The sequence below is a fragment of the Alnus glutinosa genome, chromosome 12 (genome assembly GCF_958979055.1).
Source record: "Alnus glutinosa chromosome 12, dhAlnGlut1.1, whole genome shotgun sequence".
Lineage (NCBI taxonomy): Eukaryota > Viridiplantae > Streptophyta > Magnoliopsida > Fagales > Betulaceae > Alnus > Alnus glutinosa.
The window spans coordinates 26,447,420-26,471,239 of NC_084897.1; the positions used below are offsets into that span (position 1 = coordinate 26,447,420).

Consider the following 23,820-nt stretch of genomic DNA (forward strand, 5'->3'; position numbering starts at 1 on the left):
ATCAACATTTGTGGAATAAAAATGTGATTTATAACATTAAAAATAAAATAAAATTGAATGACTGCTAGCCTATGCCACATTAACGTAGTGAGATATTTGTAAAATATTGATGTGGTATATATCATTACTTTGCAGATAATTACACCCAAGTAAACTCTCAAGTGCCCGATTTTTTGATCCTTAACACGTTGTAATCATGGTTCGATCTCGTGACCTATGTTTTGATACTATTTAAAATTACAAGTTACTTCAAAAGGGAGACAATTTGAGCTTATACATGAATGAAATATTAAAATATTAATTAAATATATATAATTTTTTTTTTATTTTTTATAAATTGTAAATTTTTAAGATAAACGATAATTTAGCCGTTATCAATTTCACCATCGATTTGTTTAAACAAGCATCCTTTGCAACTAAGAAAATTATCTACCAATCATCGTGTAAAGAAAAAGTCAAAAAAAAAAAAAAAAAAAAATGAAGCGAAGAAAGTTAGAAAGGAAATGAAGAAAAGGTTGGGCTGTTGGTAAATAGGGAAGGGAAACCATGGGCGGGGTTGGGCCTACGATGTATTTCGTCATAGACAAACCTAAAAGGTGCGTGTTGAATTCAATGAGACGTCTGTCTCTCCAACCTTCTCGTAGTGTTAGTAGTAATTGTTTTGTTCAGTTGGGTGTGTTTACCATCCGTTTTCTCGAGAAAGTTTTATCCCCGAACCGACAAAACTTTCCCGGTAGAAGAGAGAATTAACTTTGTTTTTCCGATGTTACTAGCTTCCTTCTTTTGATGACGGATCGAGCTATGGGCCGATGCTACCACCTCGTTCCTTGTCTCTCCGATCCTGGTACGCACGCTCTCGATTATTTCTCTGTTTGGCAGCTGAGAAAAAACTCGTGAAAGTGCAAAGGAAAAGATTTGATTTCTTATGTTTTATAATCTCTATGTTTTTTTTTTTTTTTCCCCTTAAATAATTCAGGCTAGTTAAATAGTTCTATAAAATTCTGGCAAACTTGGGTTATAATGGCGAATATAGGTTTTTCCCATTTTGAGTAACAAAAAACGAGTATTATGTATAATTTCTTAAATTTTCTTTTGGTTTTTTCTTTAATGGGTTTTGATATTTGGGAGCTGGGTTTTCAGCTCGGAGATCTTCGCTGGGTCTGAAATTGGCGTTGGTGACGCTGCATCTGGTGTACGCTGGCATTCTCTTTCTGTTTGATGAAGATTTTATAGAAAAGACGAAAAGTGAGCCATGGTATGTTAAGGCCTCTTCCTTGAACAAATTTGGAATTGTGTTTTTAATATCTCGTTGGATGCTTTGGTTAAAGACTTGATTGTAGTTTAGGTCCATGCTAGCCTACAATTTTCTCAAACAATGTAGCTATGAACAGACAGAGTCAACTTGGTCACAATATGCTTGCGGGTATACGCTTGTTTGATTAAATTGTAACAGGTCCGAAATACTCTTTAAGAATTAAGAGTATGTAAAATTAAATGTAGTAATTACAATGAGTCAGTACTGGAAGATGGATTACCCGTTGATTATCTAACGAGAGATGTGCGGAAGTTGGATTCTCAATAATGAAATTAAAATTTCATATTTTGTGTGGTCAACATTATGTTAGCCATTCTAGGCATCAACCTAGAGAGGGTGCTGGGCTGTTGTCAGGAATTAGTAATTGTTGGTGGGTTTCAAGCATAGAATTTTATGATAATTTATGAAAAAATTAGCATAATTGCTTAGAACAAAAATGTTTCTTCACATTGTACAAGCAACAAGTTTTGGACACAGTAAGCCAAGGATTTGTTGTTGTATTTGTTCCTATTGTATTACTATTATTGTTCATTTCCAGTTGCATACCCCATCTGCAGTGTCCATTTGAACTTATCAGTATGTCAACGAGAAACCTTTAAGCTATAAAGTCATGTATAAAGAAAATATAGGCTTTGTAGTTTCTTACCTGAAAATTAATTTTAATTTTTTTTACTATCTCATAGGAGATATTATATAGTAAATTCTCTTTACTACAATTTGAAACTAATTGTATAGTATTTCCTTAGTTAGTTTTTAGGCATGTACTTTTATGCCTAGAAGCATTTGCAACCAGACTGTCAACTCAACATTTAACTGATATAAACAAGAGAGTGCTTCTAGGCACTTTCCTTGTAGAATGGGTGAATTGCTTTTAGGATTAAACCCTCTCTTTTTTTTTCTTTTTTTTTTTTTTTTTAATTTTTATTATTTTTTTATGACGAGGAACCCTTCCAAGGTAGGGCTACTTCATGTATCCACCCCTGATAGGTAAACCTCAGACCTGTGTAAAACGCCCCTCCACATGGATCGGATAATACTCCGGCTTCACCGGCGGGTTGTCTCGAAGGAATTGTTTGCACCCAAAGGGATTTGAACCTTAGACCTCATGGGCTTACCACTTGAGCCAACCCCTTGGGGTTAATTAAACTAGTAATGTAATTTTAACATGCTCTTTCGAAATAATAATATGTATTTTTTCAAGCTTTGACTATAAATGAACGTATACATACCAAGTAACAAGTGATTAATTCATTAGATTCAAAATGGTTCATAATGATTGCTATCATTTCCAAAACCTCCCTAATAATTTCTTTGTTTTTTCAGGTATACTGCTTTATATTTGTTGTTGTTTTTCGCTACACTGGTTCAGTACTTTATTACCTCCAGTTCTTCTCCTGGGTAAGTTTCAATACTAATGTATTGCTTCAAGACTAAGATTCTGGGTTGTGCTTAGAACACATGATATCTATATTTTATTTTCAGTCTAACATGATTCTCTTCTTCTTCTTCTCTCTCTCTCTTTTTTTTTTTTTTAGCTATGTCATTGACGCGATGAGAGCTGTTAATGAGAAAAATGTAATATTCCAAAAGACTTCAGCGGCTTCAAAGTAAGCAATAATTTGCATTTCTATTTACAGGCTTACCTTAAAAAAAAAGTGGAACTTAAAATAATTGGAGTAAATTTACAGTTCAACATCATCTCATTATTTATTTTATTTTGTAATGTTTAAGCAAAGACAGCCTGCTTCAAGCAAAAATGGAAGCTTGGTAATTACTGTGGACGGGAGTCAACTGGGAAGAAATCTTCTAGGAAGTAACACAACATCATGGTCAAAGCTGGTTATGGACATGTATCCCCCTGGAACATCTACTAGGTAGGCTACTGTTTATAGGTTTCTGAAGAATATTCTATTGGTGATACTTTTCCAAAACAATAATTTGGTGAGCGCATATTTATTCATGATAAATGTACATTGTTGGCATACTAAAGAGATAAAAGTTTATTCTAATTTCTATGTGCTTTTAGCCCTCAACTTGCAATCTTGTATATGGCAAGTGCAATCTTTGTCCCATGCTTCACATTAACTTGATCAATAACATTTGTTTCAATGTCCATTAGTTTCATTTCAATATGACCTTATATGAACAAATACAGAAAGGGAAAAGCTCACACACTTGGCAATTTTTAGAATTAAAATTAAAAATAACGCCACTAACTGCTTCCTCTTGCCTCTCGCAGAAATTGGATTTGCTCCTACTGTAATGTTGAGCAGGTACTACAATCTCATGTTTATATCTTCATTTTGTATCATTCAGTTGGGCTTAAATTAAAATCTTTTCCAAACCTCTAGAATGCTTGTTTTTCTAACGATGCTGCATCTTTATCCTTATGTTTGAGTTCTCTTTTTATGTTCTATGGCTTCAGTGAAGTTCCTGAACAAATGCTTATTAATAAGCGACTGTGCATGGGAACCCATCTTGTTCTCAACTATCATTGTTGATAGACTAGGTCAGACCTTCATATTATCAATCTTCTAACACAAGGGATTTAACAGTTAAAGACTCCACATAACCGTTTTCTATCATTAAAGACACCGAGTTTCAATTTTTGCCTTTTTATTTCCCCATCTTCTTTCTTTATTTCATAAAATAGATAAAGAAAAGAACATAATATAAACATCATAAAGGAAGTGTGAAGATGTCAGGAACTAATACACTGATCAGCATATAAGGTTCTTGAGAAACTTTATCTACTTTGTGCTGAGATACTAGGACTAAACTAGATTCTATCAACTAAAGTGGTGGAAGAATCAGAGATAAGGTACTATCCTTCAGCTGCTTGTTACTTTTTAGACATCCTGCTTTTTCTAGCTGTCTGGGCTTGTGTGTCAAAATAGTTTATCATGCCATTTTTATTCTGATGGTTACTGAAAAGGATATGTAAATTTTCTTACTAGCTAACATTTTTGTGTTTATTGCTCCGATCTTTGTTCACCTTTGATCTAGCTTTTGGTGTTTATTATCTTGCTTGTGGGATATGTGCAGCCTCCACGAGCAAAGCACTGTCATGACTGTGATAAATGCGTCCTTCAGTTTGATCATCATTGTGTTTGGCTTGGGACATGCATTGGCCAGGGCAACCATTGTCGATTTTGGTGAGTTTATGACTTTGTGATATGTCATTCACGAATAAATTTTTCCCTGGCATGAATTATGATTTTTTGATATTTCAATGACCAGTAATTATGCCCTTGCTGAAGAGTTATTGACTGGTAATTGATGTTAGTCCTTTTCCAGCAGTAATCTATGTTAATGTTGATCTGGATATGCTAAGATCTGGTGCTTTTTGAACTTTATAGAAATGCACATATTTAGATGCTAATCTTTTTGTCTTGAGATCCTTTAGTGTTCTACTCCTCCTGTATTTCTGTTACTTATATAAAAAGAAAAGAAAAGAAAAGAAAAGAAAAGAATCTATGATAGTTAGACTGTATACATAAAGTCTATATATATAGTAAATCTGAACGTTCTTTATTTTTTTCGTTTGTTAAGTTACATAACACATTCAATGAGTTCTAAACCAACAACCTCAGCCTCCACCTTTCTTAAAAGGGGAGGAAGTGTCATTTGAACTAAAGCTTATTGGCTAAATTTGAAAGTAATTTGATTTAAAGTTACTTTCTTACAGGGTACAATCTGATTTCGCTCGAACAATCTTGCTTGTTCATGGTTGTAGAATTGGTAAATGGGAATAAAAAGCTTTTTGCAAGTCTTCAAAGTGATGTCTATATCTCATATAGGGCTCTATGCTTCAACCTTTCTATGAAATAATATAAATTATATAAACACATTGCTCATTTTTGTTTATATACATATAAATGTATTTTCCTAGCTGAGAATGTCTCTTTCTTGTCACAAAACCATAGGTGGTACATTTGCGAAGAGACAGCACTGTGCCTCTGGACTGGCATTTTGTACATCACATACCTGAAGGCTAATATATCAAGGGCTTGGTATGCATCGTTCTCAGGTTTTTCTTATTTCATAAGAAAGTTTCAGTTTCGTTTGTCATGGTTGCTATCTGACTCATGATTGAATCAATGTCAAAGGTGGTGCTCCATTAAGGTCACTACCTAGAGAGAAAGTGGGAAGTTGAAATATAGTCAGTGAGTTGTAGCATTGGTGGTCCTGTTGGTTCTTATTGTAACAATTTAATTAGCCATATGTGGGTCAACTTTTACTTCTCTTGATTTTTTGTGTCGTATTGAATCTGAAATTGGATCCTGGAATGATGTTATTGTTAGGTGGAAGGATGCAATCATGATACTGCTTTTGATTACTTTGTCAATCTCCCTAATCTTTCTGCTCCTCTTGCTACTATTTCATAGGTAAGGGTTGTGTTTGTATGCTAATGTAGCTCTTTCCTACATCAGATTTCTTATGTTCATGACTTTGCCTCTTGTGCCTGCCTTTGTTTATAATCTAAGTTTGGTGTTTTTTTTTTTTTTTTTTAAATATTTTTTTAAAAAAAATTAAAATTCATAATGCCTTCACCTTTTTTGCTTATAATCTAACTTTGTGCATCTAGATGCTTCCATAAATTTACTGTTACCTATAGTCTTTTCATAATTAATAATGTTTACCAGAAAAATGATTGTATCCTATTTTATTTAGTAAGACTCTCCTGGTCCAATGTTATGCCATCTAATAAGAATTTGCTAATTGAAAAAGTGGAGATATGTGCTGATCAAAGTAATCTTGGCATGTGATTGGGAACATTGAGGAAGCCAGCTTACCTAGGATAAGCCAGAACGGAAAAGCTTCCCTAGTGCGTTGTCTATGTTATTAGACAGGCTAGGGTATATTGACCTGAGAATTAGATGCAAACGAGAAGCTTTCTTTTTTCCCAGCTCACTTCTGGCTTTCAAAGACAATGAAATCATGCAAACTACTAATGACCAAGCATGGCTAAGGTCGTAAATCCGGTGTGGTTGGCTTTGACTTCTATGATTAGTGTAAATTGATTTCAAGTGTCATTTTTTAGACAGACATGAGGTGTCGGATAGGGCAACTTCTGAAAACCTAAACAAGTGTGCATGTATGAATATATTCCTCTGAAATTTTATTAGTAATGTGTATGTATACTGATTGAGTAGCCATATGTATTATGATATTAGAAATTACTAACGATTGTGTATCTTAAGTCTTCTGGTTTGGACTTTGTTTTCCTGCAGTTATCTTATTTTGACAAATCAGACTACCTATGAACTTGTGAGACGTAGACGCATCAACTATCTAAGGTTGGTTAATTCATTTTATAATCTTCTATTTCATGTTATTCGTTTGAGATTGTTTGCTTCTTCCAAGATAAGTCACTTTGTCACATCCTGGTATATGTATCGATTCGTATATGGGCAAGTTTTTCATTCTGCTATTGAATGGTTTTAAATGCTAGAACAAGTGATGAAAAAGAAAAAAAGAAAAAAGTAAGAGCAAAAAGATTTCTACATGGTTGTTATGAAATCCCTGCTTAGACAGTGGGACAATCTGTTTAATAAAAGTCACCTGAATCAAGTTGATACATTCTAAGAAATATATGGTTAATGGTTGGAGACATCAGAATTCAAGGCCAATAACAAGACTATGGTAACGCATTTTCAGTTTATTACCTACTTCACTTGGTACCATGTGTTAATCTGCAGGGGAATTCCTGAAAGAGTGTATCCTTTTAGCAAAGGAATTTGCAGAAATTTGCACAGCTTCTGCTGTGCTCAAAGCAGCGTATACAGTATGGAACCATTACCCACAGCACAGGAAGTTGAAGAAAAAGTAAGGCCCTACACATGCTCGGATCTTGTGACCGGTCGTTGTTGCTGACCTTATCCAGACATACAATGAGTTTCACATTTGTTCCCTGCAAATTCATGGAGCCCAGAAGAACCATGCCTGCATATCCATTTGTTTGAGTGGCTAAAGGTTAATCTTGAAGCTGCTGTATGTTGGTTCTTAGGCTTGTCTCTTTATTTTTGGCTGGGTTCTTAGGTTTGTCCTAGTGATTTTTTTCTTGTCATATGGTTTTTGTGAATGAAAGATTCATAGATATTCTTGTACCGGTTTGTATACTGCCCATGCTTCCATCTGATTATCATATTGACTTTTATCAAATGCAATTAACCAGCAAACAAGATCGCCACATGATTAAAATATGAGTGGAGGTGAACATTTATGAAAGTGAGCTGTAGGGGGAAGATGGTTAGTGGGTCAACTGTTTCTTTTGTGAAAATCCTTCATATTTCATCTTCAATAAGAAAGAGCATGTCGTACTAAACTTGATCCATGGCCTGTATAATTGCTGCTTTAGCTAGCTCATGTGTAGATCTGCCAATTTTTTTGATCATATTCAGAACACCTTGTATCTTTCACTAACGGTCCAATTCTACTCCAATTCCGATCCGTTGCATTTATAACATGATTTTTTGTAGCCTCAAATTTCAACTGAATTTTGTTGCCTGTGATGCCGTCAAAGCCACCACCACAATTGGCTCGATAGCCTTACGATTAAGAGTATCAATCAGCACTTCCGATGGAGGGAGGGCACTTTTATTTTTGCGCTTCATATATTTATGATTTTCTATATGCTCATCTTACTTAAGAGTAAAACTCTCCTAAAAATTGTTTTAAGGGATTCTACTGCCCCTCAGGACCACTTCCTTAAGAGTTTTCTCTCTCCATGTACTATTTATAGTTTTTCTAAACCAAATTTTCTTTGCTGTCGCCCCCAATCAATTCATATTCTTCGTTATTGCGTCTATCCACCAATTCCTACATGACATTTATGAACTCATTTGTCTTCTACTTCCACCTGTACGATATTTTTTCAAAGGCCATTCAATGCAAATGCCCAAATGTCGATGTCTTCCTTTAAACTTTGTCGGTGGATGTTTACGATAACTCTTTAGAAATGTCAAACATATGATAATGTTATTAGAGAAAAAAAAAAGAAAAGAACCGCATGATAATGTAGTTGTCAAAAGTCAAAAGTCAAAAGTTCGCCCTTTTTGAAGGAAAATATCCAAAAGGTAAAATAGAATTTTATTTTTTATATTTTCTTGTCAGTTAGGACTTGTTGATAAGAAATGATGGGGTCATGAACCGACGTATGTTTGGCAAAACCTATCATTTTTCTTTTTAATATTAATAAATAACTTTCTTCATAAAAAAATTTGAAACTTCATTTTATTTTTATGTCACATCAACTAATTCCTATTTCATTTCTCCTCTAAAAAAAGGTTTGCCAAACACCTGCTGTTCTTAATGCGAAAGAATTGTTGTTGTTAGGTATGATCAAACCTTTTCATGGTCAGAAGTTATCATTAATTTCATAGGTAATATATTCAAACCTAGTGTGCCCAAAGGTTGGTGCCCCTCTCCGATTTTCCAACCCAGCCTAGCAGCAAGTGTACAGGACTGCAATTAGGCATGCTTTCAAGTTTCAAGGAATTTAGGTGCATCATGAATTCATGACACACAACATAAGGCATTTAGCCTTGTGGTCCAAGGGCTAGACCTATCAACAAAAGTTCGCATCTTTGGGGAAGAGGACCAAGATCCCGTGCAATGAAGGCTCGGGCTGCCTCGACACCTATACGAGCAGGTGGGGTGTGAGTGACCTCTCACATATGCAATGGGTAGGTTCAATGCACTTGATCTTCATCCAAATCACAAACCAATTGAGCAACCCAATGCCTATAATGGATGAGAGCTAAATATATGGACTAAGCTTAGGTTACTAGAGAGAGAGAGAGAGAGAGAGAGAGAGAATTGTAATTAAATTTGGTATTACATACACCTAAGAATTCTTTGTCGTCAACCACAACATTGCCGTAAGAAAAAAGAACAAAAAAAGTGAAGTTGTGTCACATTTCTCTTGGAAAGTGTGCAAGACAACAGCAAACTACAACTATGTAGTCTATATATATAATTTTTTTTAAAGCATTGCTTCGCTTAAAATTCTGGTTCTGCTCCGACTTATTAAGGGTTGAAGAAACTCACTTTAACACCGGTTTGAACCACAACATAAATGCCAGCAACAGTCAATATAACGCTTAGAAACATGCCCGTGACCCCTAGTACCCAATTAAGCCACCACATTAGGCCATACATCTTAGGCTTCCTAACCTTGAGCCACATGAAGCATGGGTATGCCAATGTGACAGGCAGTGCTGCCCCTCCAATCAAACCGGCAACACTTCCGACGAATGGCAATGCCACCGCCCCAAAGAAGATGCCAAACCCGAACACAGCACGGAAAGCTGCACGTAGCCACCACGGGCACGCCTTCATCTTTTTCATAGTGTACATGGACTCCATGTCATCAAATATTGGCATGGCATATATTTGGAATGAGCTTGCTGCGTTTATTATGACGAACAAGGCAGTTATAGCTAGCAGAGACTTTGACACATCAGCCGTGTGGAATTGGTAGAGGGCCGTAAGCATTCCACTTGCTGGTATCTGTCAATTAAAACAAACAATTTCTCTTCTTTAGATAGGCATTCAAATTGTTTTTTTTTTGAACTAGTTGTTTGGGCTCATGTTGGTGCTTATATAATATACCTGATGCCCATAAGCCCAATAGCCACCAATTGCAATAGGAAATAAGCATGCGGCTATCAGTGTATAGGAAGCCTTCACTCCTTTCCACATTGGTACTCGTGAGGGATGCTTCTCATCTGAAGGCATGGTAGCCTGCAACAAAAGTATTGAAATTCTCTTTTCCATTAGCTTAAATTTTTGGAACGACCGATGATTTAAAATTGATATTTGAGCAAATTTTTGGTCTTTTTTTTTTTTTTGAATAGAACATGACAAGAGCATATATATATATAGAAGAGGGAACTACTACAGTCTACATACCTGAATCTCAAGAATAAGATTGTGGCCCCTGAAAGCAAAAGCAATGATCCCAAGTGCATTAAGCACATCAAAAGCATGGTCAACCTGGGTGCTGCCTCTCACAGGATTGTAGGACACGCCCGGGAGCCTGCCCTTTGCCACGGACACAACCCATATAATTGTGCAATACCCAACTGCCGTGACGGCGCCGATCAACGAGACACCGGCTATTGAGTTCAAGTTGGGCAGCTGGGACAGCAACACGGCTGCGCACGTAAACACCAAGTACCATTCCACGTTGGTCAGCGGGCTGGATGCAGAGCATGCGGAGCCGCAAATAATTTGGTAGAATTGTTTAGCGGTTGATCCACCGATAATGATCAAAGCTATACATGTACCACCTGAGAGGTATTGGATTGGAAACACAGCCAGAAACTTTCCTAGCTTGCTACCTGAAACATTTGATTGCAACTCTAATGGTTAATAACACGTACAGTACACACCCAGCCAAAATTAATCTGAGAAAAGAAAAGAAAAGATAGAGCAATTGATGATGCACTGAAAGAGATACTTCAATTATAAAGTTATATATACATGAATCGAAATGATCAGTGTTTTGGTTGAGCAAACCAAAACAACTTTCCTTCTATATTTTACAGCAAAAACAGAATCATACCGAAGGTAGCACAGCAGAGTTGGAGGTATCGGCAATAGCGCATCCCAGTTTCAACTGATTCGTGGAGCTGAACCAGCAACCAAAGGGTGTAAAGTTGCCATATAAATGCCAAAGTCAAGCAAATTATCCCCCATGTCCTGCAAGCGTTGATAAAAATCGTTGAAAACCATATATTGAACTCAGAAGCTAGCTACATGAATGAGTTTTGAGTTGAGGAGTAGTAATATATATGAGTTTTGAGTGGCTTACCAGCCAAGGATTGTGAAGGCCACAGGAAGCACAAGAGCCTGAATTCCAATCCCAGAGCAGAGAGTATGAAAAGCAGCGTAGTATTTGTTACCATTTCTTGACTCGGTGATTGGAAGCCAAGCGTCCTGAGGATCAAGCTTCGTCATCCTCAGAGCCTTCCTCACTGGGCTTCCAAGCGGAGTCAGGAACCGTGGAGTCAAAGATAGTCTCGGGGTTCGGATTGGTGTTTTGGGAGCCTTCTTTCGAGGTGGCGCCGCCTCTCCATTCTCCACATGAAGAAGCGGTGACCTTGACAGAGAGGGTGAGTGCAACTGAGAGGGTGGACATGACACAGGCGGCGTCCGCACCACCGGAGGTGTCGGCGCAGCTGATCGTGGCCTCGGCGTCAAGGGTGCCGATCTTATCTCATTCTGATCGCTCATCTTTGTCTCCTTTGGTTGATCTTAAAGGCTATATATGCACTCTCCCTCTCAGTCTTGCTGAAAACTCTCAGGACTAAGCAGGTTATATATATTGGTGGATTTCACACAAGAGCTAGACGGAAGTGGGTGTGTACGTTGCTTGTGATTGTACGTGAAAGCGAAAGATGTGTATATATGCAACGAGACTATACACCTTCGTTTTAGACAGGCAGACAGCTTTCGATGACCAGCTTCAGAGAAACTGTTTGTTTTGTTGGAATAGTAAGCATTGGCTTTGAAGGACAATTTTGGCTGCTACCATGTGTTTGAATTATTTAAGATATATATATATATATATATATATATGACAAATATTAAGCCACATGTTGGATATTATTTTTTAAGGAAACATGCTCCGCTACTACGACGTTTATTACAATTTCTTTTTAGAGCGCCTGCAATTTCTTTTATACTTTTCTTCAATTTAAAAAATTAAACTACTTTTTAACTTCATTAGTAATTAAATGTACCGTACCTTACAATAACTTCTCTTATATCATTTTTTTTATACCATTTAAATATTATTTTAAATAAATGCTAGAGAAATGAGAGAAAAAAGATTAAGTTTTTATTTTTAATTCTTTTATATTGAAATAATGTTAATGAAACCACTTTTGTTTTCCTATATTTAGGGTACAAATTTTGGTTCTCTTGTGTTTCCTTAGTTTTGGCTGATTCAAGGGGTTTTTTTTTTTTCTTTTTTTTAATGAGTTTTTTTCTACATTTAGGGAAGGAAATGAGATTTAAGAAAGTTGCTGCTAGTACTATTACAAACCGATATGATAGTCTATATAATTGGTAAAATGATTAAGAATGCATGATTGACAAGGCAACCAGTAATTAAGTTAGAGACTGTTACATCAATTTGTAAAGAAACTTGTAATAAAAACTATATATGTGTTTGAATTATTTAAGTAATATATATGACAAGTTAAGCCCCATGTTAGATTTATTTATTTATTTATTTATTTTTTTTTTTTTAAGGAAAATATTGGAGGTACTTCAACTTTTATTATAATCTTATTTTACAAGCTGACATGACAATATATAATTAGTGAAATGATTAAAAATGTTTGGTACGGTTGGCAAGTTAGCCACTAAGCAATTAAATTCAAAAAAAAAAATACTACAAACCACATCATTATTCTACAATCATCCCACCATGATAAGGTTTAGTAGCCTTTGAATTTTTTATTTTTTAACGATGGTTGATCTAATGACTACTAAACTATACCACATAGCATGATAAAATAATTATGAAATAATAGTATGATTTATAGCATTACTCATTAAATTAACATTTCATAATTTTTGCTTAACCATTTTACTACTTATATCAACTTGTAAAGAAATTTATAGTAAAACTCAATAACGACACTTTTTTTTTAAAAAAAAAGAAAAAAAGAAAAGAAGAAGAAAATAATGACCTCAGCATGTGTTAGGTTCCTAGTTCCTACCACATGGTGAATTAGGACTGGTCAACGTAATACAACCGCAGAGGAAGGGAAGGGGCAGTGGGCAGGGGCCTTCATTCAATTATAGAAAATTCCGTTACAGCATCATAATTCAGAAGAGTGGGGATGTGAACATATGTCAATAGAGGTGTTCTTTTATGACTTTAAAGTGGGGTCGGGTAGAACTCATTAGCAGCCGGCGGAAGATGGCGAGAGGTGGAGAAAAAAACAATCATGCAATGAATTCTGGACAGCTCTATCTTTTTGACGATTTGACCTTCCCATAAACACAAAAACACAAACGTGGAATTTACCAAGATTGAAAATTTTGAAAAATATCTTGAAATACGATGATTTTTTTTTGTTTTTTTGTTTTTCTAATTAAAAAGGATGGGAAGGGGCATCATTAATGATGTTGATTATTTTGTTTTTCTATTTGATTGTCCGAATTGTATTGTAGAAATTTTAAAATTTTGATCATTCATCATTTATAAAAGTAGGAAAAGAAAAAAAAAACAGGAATCTTCTGTCCTGATTGCATTGTAATCGAACAGAAAATTAGACAAGAACTCTAAAAAAATCTACGTGTCCAAATAGTCATACAAGGGTCAGACAGATTGCCATGCATTTTGACTAACAACATACAACCGGTCCCGATTCTTTATGAGTGCATCACCTTAGAGAAAATAATACTTTCTTCTCGATGAAATATGGCATTGAAAGTTTATGATTACTAATTAGTCAAAATAAAAAAGTCATGTTACTATATATTTCTGTTCTGTTCTTTTTTTTTTTTCTTCCCCTTAACTGTTCTTAATTATCTCTCTTTTTTAACAGCTTTAATTATACTTCACATATTATGGGTAGGGGGTCAGTTCAACCCTAAGACTTTCCCGTTGAAAAAATTACAATACTTAGAATTTGAAAAAGGCTGAAGTGTAGGATCCTCATTCATAAAGAAGAAAATATAGGCCAAGAAAGTACAGAACGAGGCATGGAGTCCATTTTTATTCAACATCGATTTTTTCCACGACCACGACCATATTATTATTAAATTTTTTTTTTTATTGGTTGGATTAATACGACCACGACCATATTATTCAACATCGATTTTGTTCACATGTTAGAATTTCTGCAGCAGGTTCAACAGAAGCACTCTGGCCAACTGGTTTTGCTATCAACTAGGAGCACTAATTATTCATATGCCCTTAATTTTTATTTTAACTTTTTTAACGAAAGCTGATCCAATGGTAATGGGTACTGTTATATCAGCCCAATAAAATAAGAATGAGAGTAAAATGAGAGAATAGTACGTATCTAGTGTTTTTTTTTATAAAAATTCTATTACAGCAATACAAGAGTGCCCCCTCTTTCAGAGGGACGTACACATTTGTCAAAAACAGTGTTCTTATGATGGGGAGAGGGAGAGAAAAACAATCATGCAATGAATTCTAGACAACTCCAACTTTTTAACGAATTGATCTTGCCATGAAAACGCAAATGCTGAAGTAACCAAGATTGTTTTGATGCTCGGAGCAACCTGCAATCTCCTCATTATTTGATTGTCCGAATTGTGTAATAGGAGATTTTAATCCTTAATCGTTAGTGGAATCGGAACAAGGGACCCTGTGCAATCTCTTGTCTCGATTGCACTATAATTAAATACGCAAATAGGTGAGGGCTTCGAAAGGGTCCACATGCTAAGTTTCGGGTAGGCGATATGATGCAAGGATCGGACAGGCTGCAAGCCAGGCAGGTGATTGCAGGCAATCCTGATTCCTGATCCATCATCAGTGCATCACCCTAGTAAAAGTATGCTTTCTTCTCCACGAAATATAGCACCAATCAACCATGTAACTTAAGTTTATGATTACTTAGTCAAAAAGAAAAACTCCAGTTACTAGGTATTTTTTCTTTTAGACTTTTTCTCCTTAAATGTTCTTAATAATCTGCTCCTTTTTTTAACAGCTTTATACCGCAAATATAATGGGTAGGTAGGTCAGTTCAACCCTCAGACTTTCCCGTAGAAAAACTTTAATAATATTTGAATTTAGAGTGCATAGAACAAGGTGGAGTCCGTCATTGTGGGCTTAAAGTCAGCTTGGATGACCAAAATCTACTTTCAGTTTTGAAATAAACAAATATTTGCATCTTCTATGGCAGTAAAGTTGACAAAATGACATATTCACTTCTTCCTCCCAAGGACAGTAAACATCTGATAATTCTCGCAAGAGTTATTTAGTATCTATATCATATAGAAAGAACGTGGAGATAGACCATCTATGTATGAATTCCAAAAGCCAAGAAAAGTGATACCCAGCAAGATATACTTCATGGTTGTGATTTGCGACGCTTCAGTGCTTCAAAGCGAGCGGCAAGTGCATCGTAATCTGGCAATTTGGGATGAACACGATGAGCTGAATCTTGATATGAAGGTGGTACTGGTGGTGGACATCGCTCGGGTGGTGGAAAAATGCCACTAGGAGGTTCTTCCATCTCAATTTCTTCGTCACAGTCTGATTCATCAAACTTTATATTCGAATGTCCAGAAGGTGGTGCATTGTAGCTATGCCTCCTACAAACCTTTCCACCATTCACATCGGTAGCCCGTGTCTCCTCACTGCTAACATAATGTGACCTTCCGAAACTCTGCGACTCGTCATATGGATTCCCTGGAGCTTTTAGCTGATGACCTGCATTCTGCAAGTTAACTGGGGAACGGTCATTTGGCATGAAGGTGCCAGTAGAATTGCCATAGGGGGTTTCAAATCCATGGTTGATACTTGAAGCATACAACTTATTATCAAGAACAGATGCTTGAGTGGCTTGATTGAAATCTCTGTTGGCCAAATAGGCAGCAGCTTGTGCAGCAGCAATTGCTTTGTTGGCAGATTCTGCAGCTGCTTCAGCAGCTGATGCAGTGTCCTTGAAATGCAAATTGCCATTTTCTCCGGTACTTGTTGATCTAGGGAAATAGCCAGAAGCAATCAATAAACAAATTCTTAATTTTAAGTCTTTTATGGTAAAGAAAGGTTAATAAATTCGATATCTTACCTGGTAGCAGGCTTCAAGGGTAAGCTGGTAGCACTAACGAAAGTCTGTGGTCCTTCCTGATCAGTGAGGAAAAAACATATTTTTACAAAAACAAACTTGACTTTCACAAGTGTGTCTGTGTGTGTGTGAAAGAGAGGGAGAGGGAGAGGGAGAGAGAGAGAGAGAGGAACACACTATACGCTCTTCTGGAGGCTTGAGAAGCTCCAACTCAGATTCTGCTGTATCCCATTCGATCTGGTGCTCCTTCGCTATTTCCTTCATGACTTTCAACTTTACTTCACCAGTAGGGGTTCTTACAGAGAGCTTGTCAATTAACTACAATTTTGAAAAGAAAAAAAAACAATAATCTTACAGAGAACATAAAAAGATAACTATCATCTGACTCACTCACAGGTAAGCTATTCCAGTCAATTAGGGATTTTATTTGTTATATGAGATACAATTAACCAAAGGAAGATGGTAGTTACCATGCGGTTCACACCACAGTTAGGGCGCAGATCAGTAGCTGCAGATACAAAATCTTTCCCATATTTTTTCTCAAAAATATTCCTAATTGCCACTAGTTCAGGAATTTCCGAGCACCTGGGGGATGCAAATATTAAGCTAGCAATCCCTTCTTTCAGATCTGCTGGGCATTCCCTGGAATAGATGGACCAAGATCAGACTCACATGTATTTAAGCCTTAGAAAGTAATAAATATTTTTCATTTCTTTCACCTTCGCTTTGCAATGATCGAAAGTCTGGACACAACTAATTCACAGAAGAGCTCAATGAACTCATTTGCAGCCAGAACATTCTGTTCTCTGATAACATGTTCAACCTACAAAAAAAACAACAAAAATGAACCATGCTGCTGGTCAAATTCATTTATTTTTACCATCAACAAGCCATGCCATTCTGCCAAATCCCAATTTGCAAATGTCGTTTACAAAAATGAGCCAAAACCATTGGCAGCTGACATGGAAGGAGGTATTACCAAACAGAAAAGAAAAAAGAAAATAAAGAATTGAAGCCTCCACCAGGCCTTCAATAACATGAAATTTAAGAAGCTATGCATGTTTGGTAAGTAGTTGTGTTATGGAATAATTGTTTGAATAGTAATAAGCAGTGATTGATGTGATATAAAATTTGAGAATATTTTATAGAAAAGTGAAAAAGTTTTGTTTTGTAGTGGGTTTTTTTTTTATTTGAATAGTAATAAAAAATTGTTGATGTGATATAAAAAGTGTAAAAAAGTTAGAATGTTTTTTAAAAGTTAAAATGTTTTTTTTTTTGGAGAAGTGAACAGAAATAGAGGGAGAGTTAGAGTGGTTTGTCAAACAACCCCTACCATCTGAATGGAAGAGCCACAAATAGATAATGCTCACTAATAAAAGTAGCTGTTGTGATCTTATCCTTCTTTATGTACACACACCTAGTTATAAGAATTTTGGGATCTGATATGAAAAGGCTGATCCAAGCCTCTGATAGCACTAATTCGAAAAACCAACAAACTGTAAACCACACCACTTTCAGGATTAAGAAGAAAATCTGAATAGATTTACAAGGGAAGTAGTAGAGAGAAGAAGCATTTTTCTGTCCGCGAACTCAGAAAAAAAAAAAAATATATATATATATATATATACATAAAGAGAAAAAGAGAGAGAAAACTATGTACACCATAAACAACAGAGAATCCATTAGAAAACCCGGTAAAATAGAGCCAAAACAAATCTTTGAACTGGAAATGCAAGGGCAAGGTGTTTATTAGAATCATTTTATATAATATAAAGTGCAAAAACAATCAACTTTCATCAAGTTAAATATGAGCATCCTATGATTGCAAAGACACTAAGCCATAAGCTGTAGTAGCTTTGGCACTATAACTGATACAACCCAGTGTGCTATTGCATCTATGAAAGAAGCATTCAGAGAGGCAATGAATAACTTCGATTAGTTAAAAGGTGGACTTGATACATATTCCGGTTTCACAACACCAATCAAATATATTAGCTTGTGGAATGGAAGGGTGAACACACAATTAATTTGATGACCTGTTTAGTTACACACTTAAATGAGAGCAAGTCCATCTCCTTCTAACCACTTCTGTGGTTTCTGTTTCAACATTCTGATCTCAGAAATGCATCAAAATGGCAACAAACCAATTGAAATTCGTGTATTGGACAACCCAAGGAAAAGGAATCCAATCTATTGTGCTTCACTTAATTAGTACCTTACAATCATGTTGTTATGTAATTTCGGGACATGGTCACTCTGATCACACTAAAGTCAAATAAGTTTTCATCAGTCAAGTTTAGCCAGCAAAGGCAGTGGGCTCATTTAACTTCTAATTTTGAACACCACAAATTAATTCGAACCCGATGTCCAAACACTGGAATATTGACCCAAACAACCCAAAATAGGGCCATAAAAAGAAACCGAACTAGCTCCATTCCTTTTCTCTCGATGCTTAAAAGACAAATGTTATTTCCTCTCATGGCGTTTCCATTATATTGCACATTTTCAGCTTCAACATACACAAAACATATTATTGATAGTGACTCCAAGGGAATCTAATCATAAAAATATAAAACGAAAAGCAATATGTTAGCTGCAATTCCAGTTTAAGATAAACAAGATTATAGTACACCGCAAGCTAAAATAATATCAATTCCTACTCCAATGAAGAAACCCAAAACACAGATATCCGCAAATGTTGGCCTATAAAGACTTGGTTTGTTTCATTTCAAACTTCAGTCTGAAACCCAAAAAATAAATTTTTGATGGACAATTACCATCATGTTAACAGCAATGCCAATAAAAAAAACACGGTAAACAAGATTCTACTACACCCAAAGCCAAAATAACATAAAATCCTACTCCAATGAAAAAACCCAATACACATTTATCCATAGATGTTGGGATATAAGACTCAATTTGATTCCCTTCAAACTTCATTTTGACACCCAAAACAGAAATTTAGATGGTGAATTACCCGGATGCGAGCAGTGGCATCTTGACCAGACTGTAGAAGCAAAGCAATGTCTCGCCTCATCTGCTTCACCACCACCTGTCTCTTGTTCCTTAGCAGCTTTATTCTAGCCACCGCCATCTTCGCCGCTGTCTTGCTGTTGAACAAACCCGAAATTCATTTCTCATATTTATTCCAAAGTAAAAAGAAAATGCTAATCAATAATCAGATAGCTAAAGCCTAAAGAAGTAGATACTAGCTAGCCCCTGTTCCCTTCGGTTGCCTAGAAAATCAGTATTCTTGCATCATCTATCAAGGCCTCGTATATTCAGAACAAAAACCCCAAGACCCAGAATCAATCATCAAAAGAACTAAAATTTTTATAGATTTTCTTCGCAACCCAGAAAATAATGGAAGAGGAAGATAGAGAAATGTACCATTTCGAAGAGTTGAAGCCACGGCGGAAGAGAGAGATGCTGAGCTTCATGATACTCTTGGCTTTGGTCGTGGCTACACTAGCGACGGTCATGGCCGAGAATGTGTGTGCAGTGTGCGCGAGAAAGAGAGAGAGACTGAGAGACAGAGCGGTGTGGTTTTTGTCTTACCTTTCTTGGAATAGGTAACGGTCGCCTGAGTTGGAAAGTCGATCTTTTTGGTTCTCGATCCGATAGTCCCACTCCGGGGGCCCGCTGATGGCACCGATCCTTTTTGATTGAGGTTTATTTTCTTGAATCAGGAGGATCGTGTGAGCGGAAGATATAGCCGTTAGGAGATTTGACACGTGGAATAATAAGTGGAGGACTTGATGATTGAGAGTGGCAGAATCCAATGTCGAATTTTAAAAGTTAAGAAATAAGAAGTACCATTTTTTATTTTATTTTTTTTAAGGATAAAATAATGTCTCTTACGAAATATTTAGGATATCAACTATATTATGATTTACGAGCAAATAAAATAATATTTTGTAGGGGATATTTAGAGTAATAATATTTCAATTATTTCATTTTTATTCTTTTTTACAAGGTGATTTGCAAGGATCCTCATCATGTTAGCGTTTACCATCTCTAATGTGTTTTTCTATAAAACTTTTAGGTTGATTGAATAGTATTATCGGGTAATATTTCAATCCAAAAAACATATTTCTATCTTGTATGAAAATTAAGAGTTTACGGCTCCATTAAAACGGTCACTAATTTTAACATTATTTATCATAATAGGTGGTAGGCGTTGATTTAAATTACGGTAGGGGTATGCCCATCTGCTCATGGGATGTGTCTATGCTTTGAGGTCGTGGAGGCTGAAATATATATATATAGTTTATTAAATTGATATGCATTCAGAATGTATGTAAGAATTACATGTTTTATTAAAACTGCATATAATTTTTAAAAGTACATGTGAAACTTACATACATTTTATTATTTTAAATATATGTCAATTTAATAAATTTAATCGAGAGAAATTGCTCTATGATTTTCTTTGAACTCTGTTCTGTTGTTAAAAAAATTTGAATAAGGAATAGGAAAATAAAATTTGGACCAAACAGGTCATTGGCCCAAACGGGTAAAAAACCATAAAGTCTAAAAAAAATCCAAGACAGGCCCAATACATCCATTGACTTAGTGGATTCATGCCAACTTGGAAAAGACAAAATCCAAAACTTCTTGCCCAAGCAATCAGTCAACTCACAATATTGCACTAACAAAAAGGAAAAGGAAATCTTTTTTTTGTTACAATTGAAGCAAAAGTGACGTGGATTATTCAAAAATCCAAGCGATTTGCTTTTTAATTTTTATATATACATATATATGAAATATACTTTCTATGAAATGGTGGAGTATTCAACAATCAAAAGTGATTTGCTTTATGAAAAGAAGATATCAATCAACGAATTTTTGTGAAATAGTTTCGCGGGATTTGACCAAATGTCTTGATCATCATCATGAGATATCCTTGAGAAATAGAAATCTGTGTCATCAAAAGTTTCTTCAATTATGTTGATATTGTTCCGCCATTGATTTCTCGAGAGTATCATGATCGACCAATAATTAAGAAGGGTTTCAATTTTCTCAAAGGAACGATTTGAAAACCCTATTGATTCTAACAAATAAAATTGCAAATCGAATTAATTACATGTATAGCAATGTGTATCTATACATTTTCAAGTACAAAAATAAACGTTTTGAATTGCTGGCCTGTCGGCAATCACCTAGTGAGACATTATGTTTAGGAGGAAGACTCTGGTTTGGATCAAGCGCCTAAACAAGCACTCCAACCCTTTCACAAGGCCTTCCATGCTAACATCTAAAGCATCCAACCTTATCTGTGCCGACTGTATCTTTTGCCCCTCGACATCTCTGCTTGAGCTCTGCATCAAGAGGTTGCCGAGAGCCATATCAACGCCTTCCAATTCATCCACGTTCTCCTGTTTTTCTTTGCGAGCCAACGCACCTTTCTGAACCAATTTGGAAACCAACGACCATCTGCTAGCCTTTGGCTTCAACACCGGCATGGAGAGGAACAACAAGAGGGCGTGGAAGATTGAAATAGTAATCAAGCTTGTTTCTCTGAGCACTCTAACCACCGCCAAGAGATGATCATCGAGATCTAACATAAGGCCGGAGCCGCCGAATTTGCCGTCCATTGGCTTCAACGAGGCTAGAGACTTTGCGGTCTCCTTTTTCATCTTTCTTCTCGAGCAAATGTAAGCAGAGACAACGCTTTCGACGCTCGAGTCTCCAACCTTTCTCCGGCGAAGAGCAGATTGAAGCTCTCGAATAGTTTCTTGCATGGAGAGAACAGAATCCCTGGTGTTTCCACATGCATCCAGGTATCTTAAGGAGCCTTCCAACAACTCGTTTACCCATTTCTGGTGTTGATCTTGGGAAAGAGCTTGTTGGGTCAATGGCAGATTGAGAAGATCTTCTATGCGTCTGTACAACTCGCTCAGAAGTGATAGACCAACGCATATTGTTTCTGCCTTTGATGATGACGAACTCGATGATTCCCAGGATTTAAGCTTGTTTAGCTCTTCCTCGACTCTGACTGTGGTCGGATGAGATCTAGGCGGCAAGCTGATGGATCGAACATTTGGGGAGAAGGCTGCAGCCATGGTTGGTCTCTTCATCATGGAAAAAGCTCAGTGAAAGATTGATTTAGCCATCATCGCGTATTTATACCAAGGAATTTAGATGGGAAGGGGGACAGAAGAATCTAGAGGTCCTAAAAATGTGCCAATGCGATTAACATGTGGAGGCAGTGTGGGGGCCGGGGGTTCTCTATTGCGTGGGATATGTTGTCAAGTCTTTCAACCAACAAGATTTCCTTTGTTTAATATTATACAAAAGGTGTCATTTGGGTACGGTGTAACTATTGATTCCATAATTGGGTGCACCAAGACTGTATGTATTAATTAGGGAGCTTTGTTCTCTGCCATGTACCACCGTCACCGCCGACGCATGCTTATCCATGCTTCAATATTCATGGAAGTTGGTTATCTGCCATTAATTGAACAATGTGTACGTGGCCGGCCCAAGTTCCTAGGAACACGAGAAGTGAAAAAACTTCTATAAAAAAATTTGGTGTAAATCTTACGCCTTCAAATAGAGAGCTGCCACGTACATCACTTTGGAACACAATATATATCTAAAATGCATGTCTACACCCGATCAAAAAACCTATCCTTTTGGCAAGAGTAACTATTAAAATATTGATTAAATGATTAAATTTATTTATTCGTATCAGTTTAAGTCTTGAATTCGAACCTAGTCTCAGTCCTTCACTTCTATTTCAATTAAATATTCTTCACATATTAAAAGACAGTTTGAGTCTACACATGAGAAGATTGGGATTATCTATTCTCAAATTATGTGAATTCAGGCCACTGTTTTACATTGAATGGCATGAAAAATGTCACTTATTAAAAATATGACATGTTGCCTGGAAAAAAAAATCATTTCAAAAAGTTTTTTCTTTACTTTTATAGAGACGCTTCTTCTTTGCTAAACCAAAAGACAGTTTTTGACTCAAAATTTTTCTACGACATAAAGTGCAACAACCTGATAAAAATATATTCAATTCTCATTGGTAATATGCCACATCTTTAATATTTAGCATTTTTCATGTCGTTTGATGAACGAGATGACATAAATTCACAGAATTTGAGAATCTATAATTATAAAGAAATTGTAAGGGATCCTGATCTCACATGAGTGAAAGTGTTAAAGTATTGATTAAATAATTAAATTTACCTTATCCTATTAACTTAAATTTTTAGAATAAATAATGATTTACCAGACATCCAATTTGACTGAGGCCGGATCAATAGGGTGTCCGCCGTCATCACTCACCCCTACCAAAACATCGTTCACAATATGACGTGGACGTACATTTTTAGAGTAATTCTAAACGTCATACCCATGTCCTTCTTGTATCCCTCTAAAAATGATGTGGCTTTTAAAATCACAATGTGATCAAAATTCAATTTTGATCAATCACAAGTTTAATGTTGATTTTAAAAGCCACCTCATTTTTAGAGGGACACAAGAGGGACATGGGTATGACATGTAGCATTACTCACATTTTTAATATTGTGTTTCAAGCTCCCGTGGTAGTTCTTCATTGGAGGGTACAAGTCACTATTAAAGTTATTTTGTATCAAGAACCTTGGTCCTTGGGTCTCTAGAAATCAAGATCCGGAGAGATCCTGAACCGTATTAATTAATTAGTTAATTAATTAATTAATTAATTGCAGAGTTTAGATAGAG

At 36.0% G+C, this 23,820-nt stretch overlaps 4 protein-coding genes across 5 annotated transcripts; 1 reads left to right on the forward strand and 3 right to left on the reverse strand.

Annotated features, from left to right (window-relative positions):
* Window positions 1-516: 516 nt before the first annotated feature.
* Window positions 517-7,480, forward strand: LOC133852289 (protein S-acyltransferase 10). 2 transcript variants are annotated; one of them, XM_062289021.1, is made up of 12 exons: window positions 518-596; window positions 774-844; window positions 1,141-1,255; window positions 2,639-2,713; window positions 2,851-2,922; window positions 3,052-3,189; window positions 3,555-3,588; window positions 4,361-4,470; window positions 5,242-5,328; window positions 5,620-5,703; window positions 6,550-6,615; window positions 7,018-7,480. In XM_062289021.1, exons 1-12 carry the CDS (start codon window positions 547-549, stop codon window positions 7,190-7,192), a joined length of 1,077 nt encoding a protein of 358 aa, XP_062145005.1. In that variant the 5' UTR covers window positions 518-546; the 3' UTR covers window positions 7,193-7,480. The 2 variants fall into 2 exon arrangements, with proteins under 2 accessions (XP_062145006.1, XP_062145005.1); XM_062289022.1 differs by lacking the exon at window positions 5,620-5,703 and having other exon boundaries at window positions 517-596.
* A 1,636-nt stretch (window positions 7,481-9,116) lies between these two features.
* On the reverse strand, window positions 9,117-11,755 carry LOC133851417 (lysine histidine transporter-like 8). Its single transcript, XM_062287840.1, has 5 exons — window positions 11,136-11,755; window positions 10,887-11,023; window positions 10,232-10,662; window positions 9,932-10,063; window positions 9,117-9,829 (listed from the first exon to the last, which is right to left on the reverse strand). Exons 1-5 carry the CDS (start codon window positions 11,555-11,557, stop codon window positions 9,347-9,349), a joined length of 1,605 nt encoding a protein of 534 aa, XP_062143824.1. The 5' UTR covers window positions 11,558-11,755; the 3' UTR covers window positions 9,117-9,346.
* Window positions 11,756-15,067: 3,312 nt separating this feature from the next.
* LOC133851418 (uncharacterized) lies at window positions 15,068-19,774 on the reverse strand. Its single transcript, XM_062287841.1, has 7 exons — window positions 19,492-19,774; window positions 19,079-19,211; window positions 16,821-16,924; window positions 16,572-16,743; window positions 16,279-16,419; window positions 16,105-16,160; window positions 15,068-16,015 (listed from the first exon to the last, which is right to left on the reverse strand). Exons 1-7 carry the CDS (start codon window positions 19,581-19,583, stop codon window positions 15,382-15,384), a joined length of 1,332 nt encoding a protein of 443 aa, XP_062143825.1. The 5' UTR covers window positions 19,584-19,774; the 3' UTR covers window positions 15,068-15,381.
* A 1,361-nt stretch (window positions 19,775-21,135) lies between these two features.
* LOC133851648 (uncharacterized) lies at window positions 21,136-22,298 on the reverse strand. Its single transcript, XM_062288166.1, has one exon. The coding sequence runs from the start codon at window positions 22,182-22,184 to the stop codon at window positions 21,264-21,266; it is 921 nt and encodes a 306-aa protein (XP_062144150.1). The 5' UTR covers window positions 22,185-22,298; the 3' UTR covers window positions 21,136-21,263.
* Between the last annotated feature and the right edge of the window lie 1,522 nt (window positions 22,299-23,820).

Coding starts and splice junctions, on each gene's coding strand:
- LOC133851418 (XM_062287841.1), bottom strand. CDS start 19,583: ATGACCGTCGCTAGTGTAGCCACGACCAAAGCCAAGAGTATCATGAAG. Junction 19,212..19,491: donor GGCTTCAACTCTTCGAAATG/GTACATTTCTCT, acceptor TTTGTTCAACAG/CAAGACAGCGGCGAAGATGG. Junction 16,420..16,571: donor ACTGTGGTGTGAACCGCATG/GTAACTACCATC, acceptor TCAAAATTGTAG/TTAATTGACAAGCTCTCTGT.
- LOC133851417 (XM_062287840.1), bottom strand. CDS start 11,557: ATGAGCGATCAGAATGAGATAAGATCGGCACCCTTGACGCCGAGGCCA. Junction 10,064..10,231: donor ATCTTATTCTTGAGATTCAG/GTATGTAGACTG, acceptor CTTTTGTTGCAG/GCTACCATGCCTTCAGATGA. Junction 9,830..9,931: donor ATTGGGCTTATGGGCATCAG/GTATATTATATA, acceptor TTTAATTGACAG/ATACCAGCAAGTGGAATGCT.
- LOC133851648 (XM_062288166.1), bottom strand. CDS start 22,184: ATGATGAAGAGACCAACCATGGCTGCAGCCTTCTCCCCAAATGTTCGA.
- LOC133852289 (XM_062289021.1), top strand. CDS start 547: ATGGGCGGGGTTGGGCCTACGATGTATTTCGTCATAGACAAACCTAAA. Junction 845..1,140: donor TCCTTGTCTCTCCGATCCTG/GTACGCACGCTC, acceptor CTGGGTTTTCAG/CTCGGAGATCTTCGCTGGGT. Junction 5,329..5,619: donor GCTAATATATCAAGGGCTTG/GTATGCATCGTT, acceptor TGTTATTGTTAG/GTGGAAGGATGCAATCATGA.